Here is an 18,514-nt window from a genome sequence, read left to right as displayed (position 1 = left end):
GATTAGAAGTAATGGAATGACCCAAGTATGTTACTGGGTAATCAGATTGTTCAGCTCTTTCTGGCTGCTAACGAAGACCTCAACCTCTCAACATCATGGATGGGTTTTTCTCCATCCTCCTCACCCGTCACCCCCAGGCCTGTCTGCCTCCCTAACCATAGGAACTAGCTCTGCCCCCACTCCCCCGGACTGGCGAGGGAGGCCCAGCTCAGAATACCACCAATCCCCAGGGACCTCGGGGCTTCGGCGCTGTGCGTCTGCAGTCGGAGTAATAGAACAAGACGAGGAGCTGTGGCCACGGGGGAGGGAGGGAAGCGCCCCGCTTTACTAACAGGCACATCTGTGTCTCTTGTTGAAAGTGGGTTGCCACTGAAGAGCTCTCAGACACCTGCTGTGCCCAGGGTATCTGTGTTACAGCCCTAGACTTGAGAAACTGGCTTTTCCAGCCAGGCATCTGGCAACAGCTCAGAGATGGAGAAAGCCATCTCTGAGGGCTCTGATTTCTAATCCCCAAGCACCAGTGGTCACTAGCACTCTCCCCCTTGAAGGCCTGAGCGGCCTCACTGACCTGGCTCAACACCCATCTCGGCAGAGGGAGCCACAGCCGTTAATGTCCTCTCCGCCACCTCCAGGGACAACCTCCCAGCCTTATCACCTTGGGTACGCGATGCCCAGGGTCAGACCCAGTGTGCAGAATGAAGCCTGCACCACCCCCGGCCCCCCAGGGCCCAGCACTTTCCCCAGCAGTCTGCCCTGGGATATCTGGCCACAGCCCTTCCAGGAAGCCCAGCTTGCCTCATTCTTTCCCTTCCTCCCCTCCCCATCGCCCCTGCCTCTCTTTTAATTTGATTTTGTCTTCACTCCAGAGCCTCTGCAAGCCAAGCTGACTCTGGCTTCATCTACCTGCAGGCAGCTCAAGTTTCCGACAGCACTGGGGAGTGGCCATCACTTTCTGGTGCTATCTCAGGCCAGCCTGGAGCCCCCACAGGCTGGGTCTGGTTACCAAGGGCCCAGGCTTCCTAGGACAGCTCTCTCATCCCCTCCAGAAAAGCCTTCTGGGGGCCATCTCCTTGGACCCCCTGCCCTTCCGATCCCTACTCCTAAACTCTTCAGCTAAAGAAGGGGACAGGCTCAGGCCCATGGGTTTGGCTCCTTCCTCCAGCCACAATTCAACAGGGCTATTTCCCTCAGGACACACAGAATGCCAACAGGGGCAGTATTCTTGGAATACTCCAGGCTTCCAATCCTCCCAAGATAATTGCTATAAATCCTGCTTTCCTTAAGCATGGAGCCCTGGCCAGTGCAGCAATGAAAACAAACCGGCTCAAGACAACCATTTACACATTCCTGCTGGTGCCTGATGTGGCACTGCTCCGGGGGAGCGAGAGGTTCCAGAGAAGCTGGTAGCCACTGCTGCCCATCTGTCCTGCAGGACCGAGGCCTGGGCACCTGGCCCCCTGCCCAAGCTCTTCCAGGCAGGGACCAGAACTCTGCCCACCAGCAGCAGACCTTTAGCAGGTCCCCTAAAGCACAGTCCCAGGGACTCCCCTGCCACAGCCCCAGAGAAGAGCTGCTCTGTACAGAATGACATTTATTTACACAGGAACCAGTCCCCAAAGTCTTCACCGGATTCTCAGCACAGAAGTGGCCATGACAATCAAGACATCTTCAGTGGCTCAGAACCCTCCTTCCCGGAGGGTCAGGCCTGGCTCTACTCGTCATATGATGAATGCTCAGGTGGTCGGGAGACGGAATCACTTCCTCACCCTCACCTCCTTGGATGACTTATGGCCAGAGTCAGCTGCCACTTCAAATGCTCCAGGGATTCTCCTGAGCTACAAGGCTTTGCCCACTGTCCTTTATTCCCCTGGGTTTAGAAATGCCAAGTGCCTGGTCACACGTAAGTGGGGTGTCTTCTGTCCTCCCAGAGGAAGAGCTCAGCCACATTGAGTGCAGTGGGACAGAGACCACGGCCAAAGGTCTAGCTAAGAATACTGGGAGGGCCTGGAGCCCTCCAGCTGGGCTCTAGTTGGCAAGCTGGGGATTCATCCGTAGCAGCCACTCAATCATTTCTGTAAGGTAGGTCATGCCATAATGCCGGGCAATGTTCCTGAAGATGCCGATCTGCTCTACGAAGACCTGCAAGGCAGAAAGGGCCTGCCGTCAGGCTGGAGGGGGCACGAGGGAGTGCAGAACAAGTGCTGTGGGTGAAGACGTCACAGATAGAATTCAAAGGAGGAAACTCTGAGAAGGCATGAGCTGAGTCCTCTCCCCCCAGGGCGGACAGGCCTGCTCGTACCTTGGTCTGAATGGTCAGGGCAAAGTCTCCGGCACAGCTGCAGTAGACAGGCATGTTGGCCTCCTTCACCCCTTTACACTTGAGGCAGATCTAAAAGAAGGAAAGCTGAAGCAGCAGGTTGGGTGGGAGTGAGGGGCTCCAATGCCCCTGCACCAGACACCCCAACCCCGCCCCACTTCCTTCCCTTGGGCCTCGCCTTGAGAAGCTGTAAATACTCCCTGATGCCTGGGCCCATGCTCACGAGCCTGGCTTTCCAGGCTCTCCATCATCTGGCTTTACTCTGTGGCCAACCTGACCTGCTGCTGCTCCTCAACACATACCCTTGGTGTCTCAGGCAAATTCTCAAACCTCTCCTCTTCTCCCTGCTCGGCTCTCCTTTCCCTGACCGCTGCAGCCTCTGAATTTCCTCTTCCCTTCAGTTATAAGCGCTCCCACTTGATTACACAAGATACTAACTTTGTACTGGGACCTACAAATCTTAAGTGCCCCCTGGAGAGCAGGGGCAGCATCCTCTCTTCCCTCTGTATCCCCCCTGGGGTTGAGCATACAGTAGATGTCAATAAAAACTCACTGAATGATTAGAGGACTTTCTTAGTGGGCTCACCTCATTTCCTCCCAGCTGGAGAATGCGAGGCTACTGCCTGGACCAGTGCAAGTAGCACTGAAAAGCAGTGGCTCAGTCCCTGGGCTCTCCCCAGGAATTTCTTCCCTCTCTCTCAGTCTAAGGAGTTTGATGGCTATTACCAGGAAAGCCAGCCCCAGTCACCATGACCCTGCAGTCCTCCAAGTGGGCAGACCTGTCTTCTGGGGGAGTTCCCCTCTTAGCACCTGCTTCTCTCAAAAGGCCACTCCTACTTGTTTAAAGCACATAGATGTGGATAGGGAAGCAGGCACTGTGCTGCTGCAAGGCCCTGGATAGGACGGCCCAGTGCCCCTCCCCTAGCGCCCCACTCCCAGTGCCTCACCCCCAGCACCTCACCAGGTCCTGCAGGGTAAAGGCCATCAGCTTCTTCTGAAGGGCTTCTACCAGGGCCATCTCAATGTGGGCAGAGTCATATGCTGCCTGGCAATTGGAGCAAAGCCACTGAGGCAAGATCGAGGCATCCTAAGTGGGGAAGGAAAAGGCAATGAGATGAGCCAGGGCTTCCTGATCTCCAGGAATTCAGACACGGTCTGTGCTTGTGCATTACAGCTGTGTGAAGGGTCTGTGCAGGCCTGTGACCACAACGAGCAGAGTTCAGTGAGAGGTGGCCAGCCCCTCCCAATGGCCCCTCAGAGGACAGAGGAACCCGGGTCCAGGGCTGGCCTGCAGCACTGCCGAGAACACCAGCAGGAGGGGCAGGGTGACTGAGGATTCTAGGTTATCAGGGTGGCAGGAAGGCAGGGTGTGAGGCAAAGGTGTGGGATGAGGAAAGGGGGAGAGGCCTGGAAGATCATGTCCCAACGAGGAAGGATCTCAGAACATCAGCTACCCTGTACCTGAGAGAGGAAGGGGTCTTTGCAGAGGTCCAGGTCCCGGCAGAAGTTGCAGTTCCGGCAGATGACCTCAGGGAGCACGTAGGAGCGGCAGGGGTCCCGGAACTGGGCCTCCTCTGAGAACTCGCCCACGTCCACGAGCCGTAGGAGGTCGCGGTTCAGCTTGTTCACTTGGTTGGTGATGTTGGTATCCAGAGAGAGCACCTGAAGAGATAGGGGATGGGAGCTGGCTGAGGACCCTGGGAAGACCACCCGCTGCATCCTCTGGGCTCCCCTGACCCCAGGGCTACCTTTCTCTGAGCTGGATGGCATTGCTAAAATCTCCTTATCTCTTGGACTCACTGCATAGGGAGCTGGCTCCCCTATGCTGCCCTTAACATTGCTGCTGCTGTAAAGTACAGAAAGTTCCTGACTTACTAGTTTAAGACTCAGAATGTGTTTTTCCATAGAAATATTGTTATAAGGGCAGGCTTCAAGGTCAACCCACAAAAATCAATATAATCCAGAAGGTTTAGTGGGAAAATACACTAGGCTGAGGCTCAGGAGATCCAGATTCTAGTCCCAGCTCTGAAACCAAAGCCACATCCCCTCTGTGGGCCTCAGCTTCCTCATCTCTACAACAAGGGGGTTGGGCCAGGTGACCAGCCCCAGCAGACTATCATTCTAAGTCTATAATAGTAGTAGTCCTGAAATTTAACCTGTTTTATAGAACACTACTCTTAGATCCACCTTGGGATGCCACGAAATCTCCCCACTGAAGACTGGCTGCAGGAATAGGAACATCCTTCTACACTAGATGTAGAAGCGAGGACTCCAGGAAGGCTGGAGTGGGGAGAAGTGGGAGGGGATGGGAGCCCAAGCTGGGAGCCAAACATGAGACAGAGAGAGTAGAGGGTAGAGGAGAGGCAAGGGTATAGGGAGATAGAGAGAAGTGAGGGTAGTTTTCCTTGGCTTTCCCCCATGGCCTAGTGCCACAAGGCCCTGGGCTGTGCAGGCGAAAGCTGGAAGGCAGTGACTATAGGAAGAGGGGGCCTTCTAGGGTCGTGGGAATCCCTCTCCGACCTTCTCTCTATTCTGTTGAACTCCAGCTGCATCCCCAGAAAGTCTGAGCCCTCTTGGCATCTGAGTGGACTCTCGCAGCAGGATGATCTGGACACCAGAGGTCTCCTTACTTACCTTGCACACATACTTTATGAACTCCAGGGCAGGGTTGTTGAGCAGCAAATGGGAGCCCGGGAGGAGCGGGAACATCTCGGAGGGCTCTGTGGAGTTGCGGGAGCCCATCACTTTCCTTTGGATCTTCTGAGTGATGGTGAAGAAGTTCTGGGTGAGCTCATTGGCTACATAATCTTGGGAGAAGGTGATCATTCCTGGGAGAGAAGAAACTGCAGTTTCTTGATCAGGTCTTGGCTGACCCTGAAGTTTGGGGCTTGAATTAGGGATCACTAATTCCCACACACGCCACAGAGAACACGGAGCAAGGTACAAGGCCTCAGGCACAGCTGTGGGCCGTGGCCAGGGCACATCACTCACCAGGAAGAGCCCCAGCTACCCCTTCAGCCTCCTGGGACAACTGGCTGTTCCCTCTCCTCTTGACGGGCGTGCAGCCGGGGGCACTTCGTCTCAGCTCCTCTTTCATGCTATGGTACACAGCCACAATATACGCTGGAGAGAGAGAGAGAAAGCAGTGACAGAACGGCAGTGACCATCGGGGATACGCTACTCAGCACTGAGGGACCTTGGACAAATCCCCTTCTCTGGGCCAGGCGTCTGGTTCCTCACTCGTAAGAGGAGGGGGGAGAACTGGGAGATCCCTTACAACTCTAAATCCTATGGTGTTATTTAAATTTAAGGCTTAAATAATTTTCCTTCTTTGAACCAAAAGCCCTTCCTAGTTAAAATCCCTGGACTTCAGTGAATGCTAGGGAGCCAGTGTCTCCTAACCACCACCCTCCAACCCCCTGATTAAAAGTTAGAGAAACACCAGTAGAGACATAATATCCACAAACAAACAATAAAAACAAATGTATCCAAAATTCAAAACTACAGGAAAAATACACATATGATCAAGCTCAAAGGCAACTGTGAAAGTGCTAAGAGGCGAACCTGGATATATGTTAGAATTAAAGGATATTTCAAGAGCCCCTAAAAAAAATTCCTGAAGGAGGTAATGAAGAAACTTACAGAAAACAAAAGCCACACAAATTTAAAAAAAAAAAAGGGAAAATCAATTTACGAGCTGTGTGACCTTGGGCAAGTCACTTAATCCCAATTGCCCTGCCTTCCCCCCTCCAAAAAAAAAAAAGAGAAAATCAGGAAAAAGCTGGCTCCACAGAGGGAAGCAAAGGATTAATGAAGAATAAAGGAGAGCAGCCATCCCCAAGGCCGATGGGAGGGGAGGGCTGGGCTGATCCCAAGAGGCCCTGAGTCTGCCTAAGACAGAGCCAGAAGGCTCAACGACACAGATCAATGAAAAGCCAAAGACTCAGGACGCGTCTATGTGTGAAGCAATGACAACAGTTTCTTGGGATAAACAAAACCAAAAAAGTCTGCAACCTAAAAACTCACAGCCACATCAGCAAGGAAAGCTTGGCACCTCGGGACTCTTTTAGAACATCGTAAGCAAACGTTCGAATGAGAAATATAAAAAAAGGGAAAGACCCACTAAGACAGGGAAAAAAAAAGCCTGTGGCTTTCACAAAAAGCACCAGGGAGGATTTGAGGGGCTCCTCAGCAAGAACAGTGTAGCAGACAGTGCAGAGGCAGGTCCACAGTCTACTGAAAGACCAGGTCTCAAATGTCAGACTCATATTGTGGAAAATGTTTTATTACACTGTTCAGAAAATTTATTATTATACTGTTTAAATCTAATTGTGTGACTACAGATTGTTTGAATTCAGAATGTCACGACTCTCTAGAAATGTCTACAAGGAACTTTGGGTTCCCCAGGTCCCGGATCCACCCCTTCACCCAGGTCTTCTTTTGGGTCCACTCAAGCTTGTGTTTTCACTTTGGCCGAATTTTACTGAGTATTTATATTTACTGATAACCATCTCGATCAATCTTGCTTTCACGCTGCCCCCTCTGCAAAATTTCTTAATTGTACACATGAGGATCCCCTTGTCTAAATCCTATATAATATAAACCTTCCAGAGCCATACCCTTTGGGGATGGGAAGGAACCACACTCTGTGGTTTGCTCTCCTGTACCAAACAACCTAATAAATTAATTATAAATATATGTAAATAGAAACATTTTTATTCATAAATATATAATTTATATTATATATTATATAATATGTTATACACAATATATATCATATTATATAATATATAATAAATATATTGTATTACATATTATATATTTAAATATAAAACTACTTCAGATTTTGGGGCATTCTTCTCAAATCTAAAATGATTTCAGGTATCAAATTCAAATCAGCACTGAGACAGGGAAGAATACTATTACATGATAATGAGAGAGTAACAATGGCAGCAAAGTGGCTCAGTGAATAGAGCACTGGCCTTGGAGCCATGAAAACTCATCTTCCTGAGATCAAGTCTGGCCTCAGACCCTGTGTGACCCTAGACAAGTCACTTAACTCTCTTTGCCTCAGTTCCTCATTTGTAAAATGAGCTGGAGAAGGAAACAGCAAACCACTCCAGTATCTTTGCCAAGAAAACCCCAAAGGGGTCAAAGAGTCGGACACGACTGAAATGACTGAATAACAACAAATCTGGGGTAATAGTGGACCATTGCAGCCCTGACATTCCCTGTCCTAAGAGCCCTCCCAGCTCTGACACTGTGTTCTAAGGGCCCTCCCAGCTCTGACACTGTGTTCTAAGAACCCGCCCAGCTCTGCCATCCTGTGTTCTAAGGGCCCTCCCAGCTCTGACACTGTGTTCTAAGGATCCTCCCAACCATGACATCCTATGTTCTAAGGGCCCTCCCAGATCTGACATCCTGTGTTCTAAGGGCCCTCCCAGCTCTGACATCCTGTGTTCTAAGGCCCTCCCAGCTCTGACAGTCTGGTGCTAAGGGTCCTGATATCCAGTAAGATCCCATCAGTCATGAACTCCAAACTTCCATTTAAGGAGAAAACCCAGCACAAAGCTCATTTCTCGCCTGCCTTGACTACTTGGGGCTTCTCTGACTTCACCATGCCCTCCCTCTTCAACTTCCCCCATTAGACTAGAAGCTCTTTAAGGACAGGGACTTGTCTTTCTTTTTTTGTATTTCTATCTCCAGCGTTTAGCCCACTGTCTGGCACACAGTAGGTATTTAATGAACGTTTATTGACTACTATTGACTGACATTCTAGATCTCGAGGTACTCTCTAGTTCTCACTTCTACATAAGAAACTTCCAAATCTCTAAGTGCTAACACCTTCCTTTAATAGGTAACCTAAGAAGAAACACAAATTATACGTAATCACTTGAAAAAAATTCCAATCTTACAATAATCAAAGAAATGCAAAGTAAAATAACGACAGGCCCATCTCATACCCATAAAGCAAAAATGACAAAAATCGGAGCTGTCAGGGTGAGAGTTACAGGGAGAAGAAAGTCACTTACATGTTGAGTATGTTTTAAGAGTTGCAAATTAGCATAATTTAGCAACATTGAACAAGAATTATAAAACCAATCACATCCTCTGACCTAATACTCTCACTGGAAATGTATAACTAGTGTGTGATTAAAAAGAAAAATGTATGTTGAAATAAATACAGGGAAACACAAAATAAACTGGCACACGTTAATATGATATGCTGCAATTAAAATGGCAAATATAGAAAAATACCAAAATATGTAAACATATGAATTAATATAATGTGAAGGAATCTAGAATTACAATAGTATATATGCTAAAAAATACATATTTATATGTGAATGGATTGATTATTAAAGAAATTATAAGTTGTCTATTTGTAGTTTTTAAATTGTAAATCATTTTTAAAGTATGGTTGAGTTTTTACAGAAAGTTAAATTCACAATATAATTGTATTAAAAACAATTAGTAGCCCCGACCATATGTGTATTGTGGCACATAAATGGTCAAAAGCCGTAGTAATAAAATAATAAAAACAACCCCCCCTCAGCAAATTCACCAGACGGTCCTGTAGGACACCTATAAAGGCTGTGACCCGGATCAAAAGCCAGCCAAGGAGAATGAGGAGGCGGTGTCAGATAGACAGCAGAAGAACTAAGAGAAAGCAGCGTCACAAAAACTTAGAAAGGAAAAAAGTATCAAGGAGAAATGAGTATGAAAGACAGCATCTTCGGAAGATAGCGTCACAGGCTTCAGAAAGAGGAGAATTAAGAAAAGATCATTATATTTAGCAATGAAGAGACCGTTAGTAACTTTAGATTTCAGTTGAATGATGATGTGAGAATCCAGAGTGTAGAGAGTTAAGAAGAGAATGAAAGGAAAAGAAGCAGAGGCACCTGTTGTGCCTGCTCAAAGACTTTAGTCACATAAAGGAAGAGAAATATAGAATTGTCTCGCAGCAGTGAGGGCCTAGCTAAGGTCATGTAGCATAAATCTGTAATGGAACCAGCAAGCACAGTTTCTCAGCTTTTTCCCCTTTGCTCAGCAGCATATATACAGGAGCAGAGGCAGTGGATGGTGAGAGTGATCCAAAGTTAACACTTGGCAGGCCAAGAGCACTGATATGAAAAGGGGTCAAGGAACTCAAGAGCAAAAGACAATGGAGAAAGAGTGTGGCTAGTTTACTATGATGAAAGGAAGAAGGTGTAGCTAGTGCACCAGTGACAGCCTGGGAGAGATCTGAGGGGTCAAGGGGCTGGAGGTCACAGAGTAGACAAAGACCAGGGTTAAGGGTTTCAAGGCAAAGGGAGAAGGAGAATGACAACAGATGTGATAAGGGAGTATCAGAGTCCATGAACATGGAAAGTGGAGGTAAAGGGAGAACCCAGAAGTAGCAACGGGCAGCAAGGAAGATTCCAATTCCCCAACCTTGCCCAGTGAGTCAGGGATGTATGAAAGTGCAGCCAGTGCTGGAAAGGGTGGGCAGGGTGACTGTGTCATCAGGAGGGTGCTGGGTCTCAGGGAGAGCCAGAAGATGGGAGGAGTAAGAAAGGAAAAGGGAGAGCATGACAGCTGTCTTCAAGTATATGAAGGGCTGCCCTTTGGAAGAGGTAGGCCTGGTATGTTGGGCCTCAAGAGCAGAACCAGAAGCAGCAGGTTGAAGATATAAAAAAGCACACTTAGGCTGGACATCTCATTCTCAACAAAGAGCTGCCCCAAAGCAGGATGCGTTGCCTGAAAAGGTAATGGGTTCCCCATCGTTGGACATCTGTAAGCCAAGGCTGGAAACCAGTGTTCAGGCACATTGATCTAGGATTACTTTGGGGTATGAGTGACACTGTGAAGGGGGCACATTTACTAGTACAGTCTATGCCAGAGAATCTGACTGGGATGCCCAGGGTAGATGGAAGGGTCCTCACTAGGCAGGGTGTCAGGGCAAACAGGGCAGGAGCTGAGGATGGCGAAGAAGACCCAAAGAGCTGCCCACCTGAGATAATCATGAGAAAGTAGCTCTGGCAAGAGGCTGCCTGGGGAAGAAACTGTACAATGTTCCAGTTGTTATCCAATAAGTCTTCCACGTTAGATTCTTCTATCATCTCCTTGTCTGCTTCTTCTTCTTCTTCTTCTTCCTCCTCTTCTTCCTCGCTCCCTTGCTCTTCTTCTTTCTGCTCTTTCTGGGTGTTCTGCTGAAGGATTTTAAGCATTACCAATTAAAATCTTGCTTCTATTTTCAGTGTCTTCACTATAAATGTTACTCAGTCACCACCAGCAGAGTGCCTCATCTTGGGACAAGATTCCCTTCCATGTCACCCCCTGGCTCAAATCCTTAGTGGCTCTCCCTTATCTCTAGGGTAACATCTAAACTAATTAGCCTGCCTGCTAACCATGCCCCTCCACCCCCACCCCCACCCCCACCCCCATCAGGCATGGACCTGCCTTACTAAATTTGCTTATTCCTCTTCATCTGCTCTGCTCCAGCCAAACTGGCTTCCTCGCTGTCCCCTGGACGGTAACATTTCATGTCTCCTCTCTCTGGGCAGAGGCTGTCGCTTTGGAGATGAGCTTCAAAGAACTCCCTTTCTAGCACCGCTTCCTAGAATTCTTAGCTTTCTTTGAGGATCGACTGAGGTGCTGTCTCTTATGTGAAGAGTCCTCTGCCCTCCCTTCCCCTGATTGTTAGTGCTCACTCACTCCCCAAATCATCTGGTATTTGCTTCTATGTGTACATGGTGTACCCCTGAGTAGGACTGTGTGTTGGAGCCCAGCCCCACTCTGGCACACAGTGAGGACTTCACAGACATTTGCTGAGGTGGATCGAACACGTCCTCATCTTCACCAAATCACCAGTGTCTTGAGAGGGAGCGTGTGGCTCTCTACCAGACAGACAACTCAGTCCACAAGCCTCCTGAGCCTCAGCTTTCTCATTTGTAAAACGGGGATAATACTTTTAGTACCTGTGGGAGGGTATTAAAAAATACCCTTCTATAGTTTCCCTAGAAATACTAAGGAATATTATTTCTGTAGCCTAAAAACCTTTCTAAGCTTTTTTCCTGTGGGTAGAACAAAAGCTAAAACATTTCTTAGGGAAAAGGATTACGGATGTCCACCAAACTTAGCTCTTGTCCAGAGGAAGCCATTGATTTCTTGAGGGGAGCGGTCCAGAAGGAATAGGAGAGTAGCTTGGCTACACAACATCTCTGGAATATCGACCTAACCTGTACTTTTATATACTGGGTTCTTTTCCTTGTTCAGGATTTCTATAAATGTTACCAGAAATCACCTTGGGGTAGTGAGTCGTGTTGGAGGGCATGGAGGGCTAGGCCACACTCAACATCTCTCACTCCAAGCTAGAGATGCTTGGATATTAATGTGAAATTAAATCAAATCATTTCTGGCAGCCAAGCCTATCAGTGCAGAGTGTAGCATTAGTACTGGTATTTTTTCTTTGACATACTTAACAGGCCCAAGAGAACTGCTGTGAGAATCAAATAAGACAATGCACACATGCAGAGCACTTCACACACCGAGTTCTATAGAAATGTCGGGTTATTAACAGGTGAAGTGAGATGGGGAGGGAGACACGGCAGGCACAGTGAACAGTGTGATCAAAAGCCTAACCAGGCAGAAAAGTGCATGTGGCAGACAGGCCAGTTTGGCTAGAACACAGAGGACTGGGCACAGCAACATGACAGAAGGCTGAAAAGACAGGGTAACCCCACATTCTAAGGGTCTCTCAATGTCCAACAAAGGAATCTGAACTTGAACTGGGAGACAGGAGGGAGCCACTAAATGATTTCTAGTCTGACGAAGGATTTGAACAAATCCACAGAGAACAGGTTAAAAAGTGGAGAGAGGAAAACCTGTTAAGTGTCACTGAAAGAATAAAGGGGTTGGTATGGAGGGCCTGTAATGGGTTAGCAACAATGGGAACAGAGAGAGGAGAGGGCAGATAGGAGAGATACAAGGGACAGGATTTGATAAATGATTTGATACAAGAAGTAAGGCATAGGAGAGAGTCAAAGACAACACTAAAGATTTGAACTCAGGTGACTGGGTGGATGGTGGGCCTGAGGACAGAAATAATAAGGTCAGATGAAGTGTCAGGTTACAAAAAAAAAAAAGAATAAGCCTGGCTTTGGAAGACTGTATTTGACAGCAACTTCTAGCAACTTCCCCACCCCAAACAACACCTTAAGACCAAGTCACCACTGACCTCTCCATAGTGGACACGTCTTGGAACTTTTCCTTTGATTCCCCCATAGTTAGCAGGATCCATCCAGAGAAGAAATTCCCAGCACCGGGAGAAGGAGATCGTCAAAGAATGGAAGATCTCTTTGGAGTGGATGCTGAAAATGCAGTGACACAAGGATGAGCAAGAAACTATAGACCACATTTTTGCTCAGACTTCCTGGGGAGCCACAGCCAGCTCAGCTGATCTATGTCACATGGAGGCCCTTAGCAAGGTTGTGGCATTATGCCCTACTACATGGCACAAACCACCAGAGGCCTTGCATCTTTACTGTAACATGCTATAGGACATCATAAATACATGGCATAGCAGGTGGAATCTTCTGTATAAATGTATATTTACAAAAAATATTTAAGGGGGGGCCAGCTAGGTGGTGCAGTGAATAGAGCACTGGCCCTGGAGTCAGGAGGACCTGAGTTCAAATCCGACCTCAGACACTTGACACACTTACTAGCTGTGTGACCTTGGGCAAGTCACTTAACCCCAATTGCCTTCCCTTCCCCCCTCCAAAAAAAATATTTAAGGGTCCCTCACAAAAAATGGTCCTGAGTATGTTTGCTCATCCCCAAGCTGGCATGACAACCACCACAGTCTGCAAAAACACCTCTTCTTTTGAATTAAGCCACTTGCCCAAGGAGAGCCAATGCTCTGAACGCAGCTCATGTGCAGTCCTAGGTCCTGTCACCATATCCCCAAGACCCACTTTGGTGATGAGGCTGCCCCTGACTGTCACCTGTTGGTGATGTAGTCTATGTAGGCAATGGCATCCTCGATGCGACGCTTCTTGGTGCAGAGGATGATGCGATTGAAGTTGGCATAAATGACAGAGGAACCCAGGCGTTTGAACTCCGCTACCAGCCTGAAGTGGAGAAGAGGAGACACAAGGATTGAGGGAAGAGCTGCAGCAGCAGGGGTTTCCCCAGAAATCCTCTCTGCCAGGGGGGTGGGCTCTACAACCCTATGCGGCACTTCTGTGGAAGGAGGATTACACCTGCTCTGCTTGGCCAGCGAGGGGGGCAGTGAACACAAATTGTGAAGTGGCAAAATTACGCTGGATGCCAGGAAAAATTTCCTAATAATGACAGCTGTCTAAAAGTGGAATGGACTACCTCGCACCTTCACCGTAACATGAGACAGAACATGCCACAGACGGCAGACTTTTGTGATTAAAGGTATATATTTGTAAAAAAAGTATAAGGAAAATGTCCATCCCATGGCCCTGGGGGCTCTAAGTAAGAAGGCTGCTCTTGGGTCCAAGGCCACCTGTCTGAGAAGGGGAGCTGTGCTCTGTAAGCCAGCCCCCTGCGTCCTCGGGCACTCTGTTACCGGAGCTCCATGAGCAGAGGCCAGATGACTACCTGAAGGGTGAGACTGAATGGCCACTGATCCCCTTCCAGGATTCTGTACGCACCACACCTTAGCCACTGCAGAACTCATTAGTAAGGCCCAGCTGGGGAGTGCAATGCAGCTACAGTAGACAGCCTTCTGACGGAGGAACCTCAGAAAGACCATATTCCCACTGGTCCACTGGACTCCTAACAGACTTGAAGGTTACTCACTGGAGGAAGAGCTTCTTCATCATGCTAAGGAGAGTCCGGTGCAGAGCGGGGTCATAGAGGAGGGAGGATGGGGACCGGAGCCAGCGGTAAAAGTGCATCACTTGGTTGTCAGCATAGACGTTGTGGTACTGAGTGATCTCCTTCACCCAGCCCACCACCATGCTCTTTAAGATCCTGTCAAAGAGACCCAGAGAGAAGAATGACCTCTCATCACATGTCCATTCCCATACTTCTGCATGGATGCCTCACCACCTCAAACTGGCAAGTAAAAAACAAACTCGTCACTTCCCTGCTATCTCACTCCCTTGTCCCCCACCAACAAGCTGTGCCAATGATATCACTATTGGTTGAATGAAAAAGTTTACACTGTGCAAAGCATGAACCTTGGAGCAACCTGTGACTACTCCTTGTTTTTGACTTGAAGCAATCAAGGGTAATGGAGTCCCAACATCTGAGTTCAAGGACGGCCATGCTACTTGCCAAGTGATCTCGGGCAACTGAGTTCACCTCACTGAGCCTTGATTTATTTCCTCATCTTTCAAATGGGCATCATGCCCAGGTTATAGTATTAGAGAATTTCAGAATGGGCAGGGACCCTAAGAGGCCCCTCAGTCCAACCCCCTCCTGGACTCTCCTATACTAAACACCACACACCTGGGGCTGTCCAACAGCCTAGCCAGAGTCACTGTGAAGTACGGCAATCTGTATATGAACACCTCCACACACATCATCAGCATCCTTCACAACCCACACAGTCATGTTGCTCTTTCCTTTACAACACACCTCACTTCTCTTCCTTTCCACTCTCAATGCCCCACCCTCCATGGTGTCCTCACCACTTCAAGTCTAGGCTGTTATTACAATGACTTCTTGCTTCCAGCCTCTCCTCTTCCTGCCCATCTTGTATATACCTGCTTTACACCACAGGCTTCTGAAAGCAAAACTGATCATATCAACCACTCTTTAATGAAACCATTACCTAGAGGATCAAATCTAACCTCCCTGGTCTGGCATTCGAATGCCCTTGAAATCTGTCCCTAGGTACCATTCTGCAGCCTCATCTCCTGCTGACCTTTACGTGAACTGCAGCCAAATTCCTCTTTGAACATGGAATCATATTCCTGCCTGTGCCTTTGCTGGGGACATTCTCCCAGCTAAAAGGCCGTCCTCTAGGCCCTGGGCTCTTCTGCATTCTATCCATCCTTCAAAGCTCAATTCCACTCTTCCTTCCTCACTGAAGGCTCCCTCTCACCTCCCAGAAGAGAGTTCATTCTCTCTTTCTGAACTACCATAAGCACCCACAGTGTCTATGCCAACATCTTTCAAATTGGGATAAACCACCCATCTAATTTCCTGAATGTCTGTTGTAACACTTGTACTCAACAAGAACTGGCTTTTCATTGGCCCAGAAAGAATCATTGAACACACCCAACAATGTAAGATACATATTCAAGTGACCATTAATCTATCACAATACAAGCCCTGGTGGCGTCGATTTACATTCTTAGTTTCTTCTTTTTAAAAAAAAAATACCTTTTAAAAAAACTGGCATTATTTAATGCCAGTTATGGGCATTGGGAAGTTTGAAAAGAAAAAAAGACAAGAGAGTTAATAATTAAGACTCTACCAACAAAATGTTCATGAATTGAATTTGAATACCAAATCCCTAACACAGAAGACATGCAAATGTGACTGCAATATCGAACCTGAGTACCATGAAAACGATCCTAAATTCACACTGAAATCACACAGCATTGAATTCAAAATTTAAGTTACTAAATTTCTACAAAGTCTCATGGTTCCTACAAAATCACAAAAGCACTAAAATACAGACAATTTAAAAACAAAATACCCTAGAATATAAATGAAGTTTCACCAGCTTCACAACCCAGCTATGAGAGAGCACAAAGAATTATGAGATTAGAATCAAAAAACATCGGCTTTGACCTTTGCCCCTGACAGTGGCTGTGTGGCCTTGAGCCAGCCACTCACCCTAAATATCTCAGTTCCTTCTCTGGTAAAATGGGGACATTTATCGCTGTATAACTTTATTGTGAGGATGAAATAATATAAAGTACAAAAAGAGCTTTAAGGAGCAGCTAGGAGGCCCTGAGCTCAAATCTGGCCTCAGATACTTACTAGCTGTGTGACCCTGGGTAAGTCACTTAACCCCAACTGCTTCCAAAAAAAGAAAAAAGGAGAAAGAGCGCTTTGAAAACCCTAGAGCTACTGTTATTATCATCTATTTCCCTCCCCAAACACTGACATAAGGAAAAGGAAAAATGAAAATTATTGCAAAACATCTTACAAAATGAACTGTAAAATTCAATGTAGTTCTCAATTACACAACATTGACAGCAAAGTTTCGGTAAAATCTATTATATTATAATATTTGAAATAAAATTTATCTGAAAATATAAGATTTTTAAAAATCAGTCTTATATTTGGTGTTATTACTTATCATTTAGAAAAAATGTCATCAAAAGATTTCAGCAAAAAGTCCCACCAAAATTCTGTTTAAAGTGAAATATTGCCAATAGGCTGAGAACCTCTGGTCTCTTTCAGTTATCATTCCATATTGCCTAGAATCTTGTGTAAGTCCATTTCCCAGGTTAGCTTCTAAGTTTCTTTAGGGCAGACCTGGGAGACCGTTCTGTCCCAGAGTTGACAAGCCAAGCTGTGGCCAGATTTAAAGCTGGCAGCATCCAGGAGCTCCCTGGTTGATAAAACAGGCCTCAGCTGCCACACCCGTGCCCAGACCAGCTATGATGTCTGCTGCTTCCTGATCTAATAGCTCTGATCACACCTCTCCCACTGCCACCAGCATTAGGACTGGCAGCACGATTGTTGATGACACTTAGATATCTTTGTCTAGACTAGTCCTGTAAGCGACTTCTAAATGTTGTGACTTGGGCTAACTTGTGCAGATTTTGACAACTGAAGCACTTGTGTGATGCTGGCTAAGTCACTCAGTTTCCTCTTGGATTAAACAGACTCTGAGAGGCCAGGCTCTATCTCTGTCTGATGCAGCAGAGATGCAAGGAGCATTACATAGGTTAACAGTCGGCTGCTCCATGGACTAAGGGGAGAGGGTGTGGTGGGGGGTTGGAGGAAGGTGAAACACCCAGTGGGGGAGGACACCGAGTGTGTCTCTGGGGTTGCAGCTCATACCTGAATGTGTTAGAGCAGAGGGCAGTCTCATCATAGCTGGCTGGGATGTTGGCTGCCTGGTTCCCGGTGACCATTTCCTCCAGAGAGGCTTGCTGGATGACATCGAAGCTGATGCCCATGCTGGAGGCTCCTTCCATGTCATTAACATGGTGGGACTGCAAGATGGTATTTACTGCCAAGTTCTGGATGTCCAATTCCAAACACACTGTTGACAGAAAACCCACAGCTCACGTCCTCAAACCAATCACCACCAGTGCTTATTGGAACCACCAATTAGTGGTTCCATAGGGATCAGCTCTTTTCTAGTGTGCCCTCTGTGCACCATGCTATGAAGACTCATAGCTCAGTAATACAGAAGTCATGGCACAGAGGGGGATTACTATCATTTGGCCCCAATACAGCCAGGCTTCCATGAAAGAGATCCTGAGGTACTGAGTAACACTACAGGGTGAACTCCTTAGAACAAAACAGCCACATTTTTCTTGGTCCTCCTGGGACCAAGCCCATCACTAAGTGGCACTACTCCTCTCAAATGGGTGCAACACACACTCACCAGTGGAGTAACACCCAGGGTTGTTTATTTCCACTGAAGCCTGGTCATCAAACTCCATGACAAGGCGATTGTCATCTGCTTCTTTCCCACCTAAGTCAGGGCGGGATGTAGGAGAAAACCAGAGCAGGTGATTATGGTGCCGGAGGTGGCGAGAGAAGAAGAGATCTGAACCAAAGGTGGAGATGTCTTCGGGGAGGTTCCCAACAGGAATGTGAAAATATCTGTCCAGAGATACAAAAAACCTACATTCACCAATCATCAAGGATTTATGAAGTGCCTACTATGTGCCAGGCAATGGTAAAACAAAGACAGAAATGAAACAGTCCCTGCCTGGAGAAGCTTTCATTCTTTCAGGGGAAGTATGTGCAAAACAAACAGAGTAAATTTGGGCAGGTATAAACAGGCAGCTGGAGAGATCAGGAAAAGGCTCCTAACAGCCAGCACTAGTCACTCAAGCACCGTTTGGAAGGAACTGAGGGAATGAAGTGGCAGAGGTGATAGAGGCATGGATGGAAGACGGAGTGAAGTGTGAGGACAGCAAGGTGGCCAGTCTGGCTGAACCAGAGCACCAGGGAGGGCAAAACTTATGTACAATAAGGTTGGAAAGGTAGGTTAGGGCCATGTTGTGCTGGGCTCTCAAAGCTGAGCAGCGGAGCTTC

The 18,514-nt window shown here is 47.5% G+C and overlaps 1 protein-coding gene across 1 annotated transcript in view; it reads right to left on the bottom strand.

Moving 5' to 3' along the window:
* Window positions 1-1,578: 1,578 nt before the first annotated feature.
* Window positions 1,579-18,514, bottom strand: part of POLE (DNA polymerase epsilon, catalytic subunit) — a 68,424-nt gene continuing 51,488 nt past the window's right edge. The window contains exons 38-49 of the mRNA XM_036753561.1: window positions 17,856-18,076; window positions 17,303-17,507; window positions 14,132-14,305; window positions 13,306-13,431; window positions 12,537-12,669; window positions 10,311-10,509; window positions 5,309-5,440; window positions 4,952-5,145; window positions 3,779-3,979; window positions 3,279-3,404; window positions 2,300-2,389; window positions 1,579-2,139 (exon numbers count right to left, since the gene is read on the bottom strand). Coding sequence (XP_036609456.1) covers window positions 2,026-2,139; window positions 2,300-2,389; window positions 3,279-3,404; window positions 3,779-3,979; window positions 4,952-5,145; window positions 5,309-5,440; window positions 10,311-10,509; window positions 12,537-12,669; window positions 13,306-13,431; window positions 14,132-14,305; window positions 17,303-17,507; window positions 17,856-18,076 — 1,915 coding nt within the window. The 3' untranslated portion in view covers window positions 1,579-2,025. The remainder of the gene's footprint in view (window positions 2,140-2,299; window positions 2,390-3,278; window positions 3,405-3,778; window positions 3,980-4,951; window positions 5,146-5,308; window positions 5,441-10,310; window positions 10,510-12,536; window positions 12,670-13,305; window positions 13,432-14,131; window positions 14,306-17,302; window positions 17,508-17,855; window positions 18,077-18,514) is intronic.

This window comes from Trichosurus vulpecula, chromosome 1 (assembly GCF_011100635.1).
Source record: "Trichosurus vulpecula isolate mTriVul1 chromosome 1, mTriVul1.pri, whole genome shotgun sequence".
NCBI classification, from domain to species: domain Eukaryota; kingdom Metazoa; phylum Chordata; class Mammalia; order Diprotodontia; family Phalangeridae; genus Trichosurus; species Trichosurus vulpecula.
This window is presented reverse-complemented; position numbering and strand designations above follow the sequence as displayed.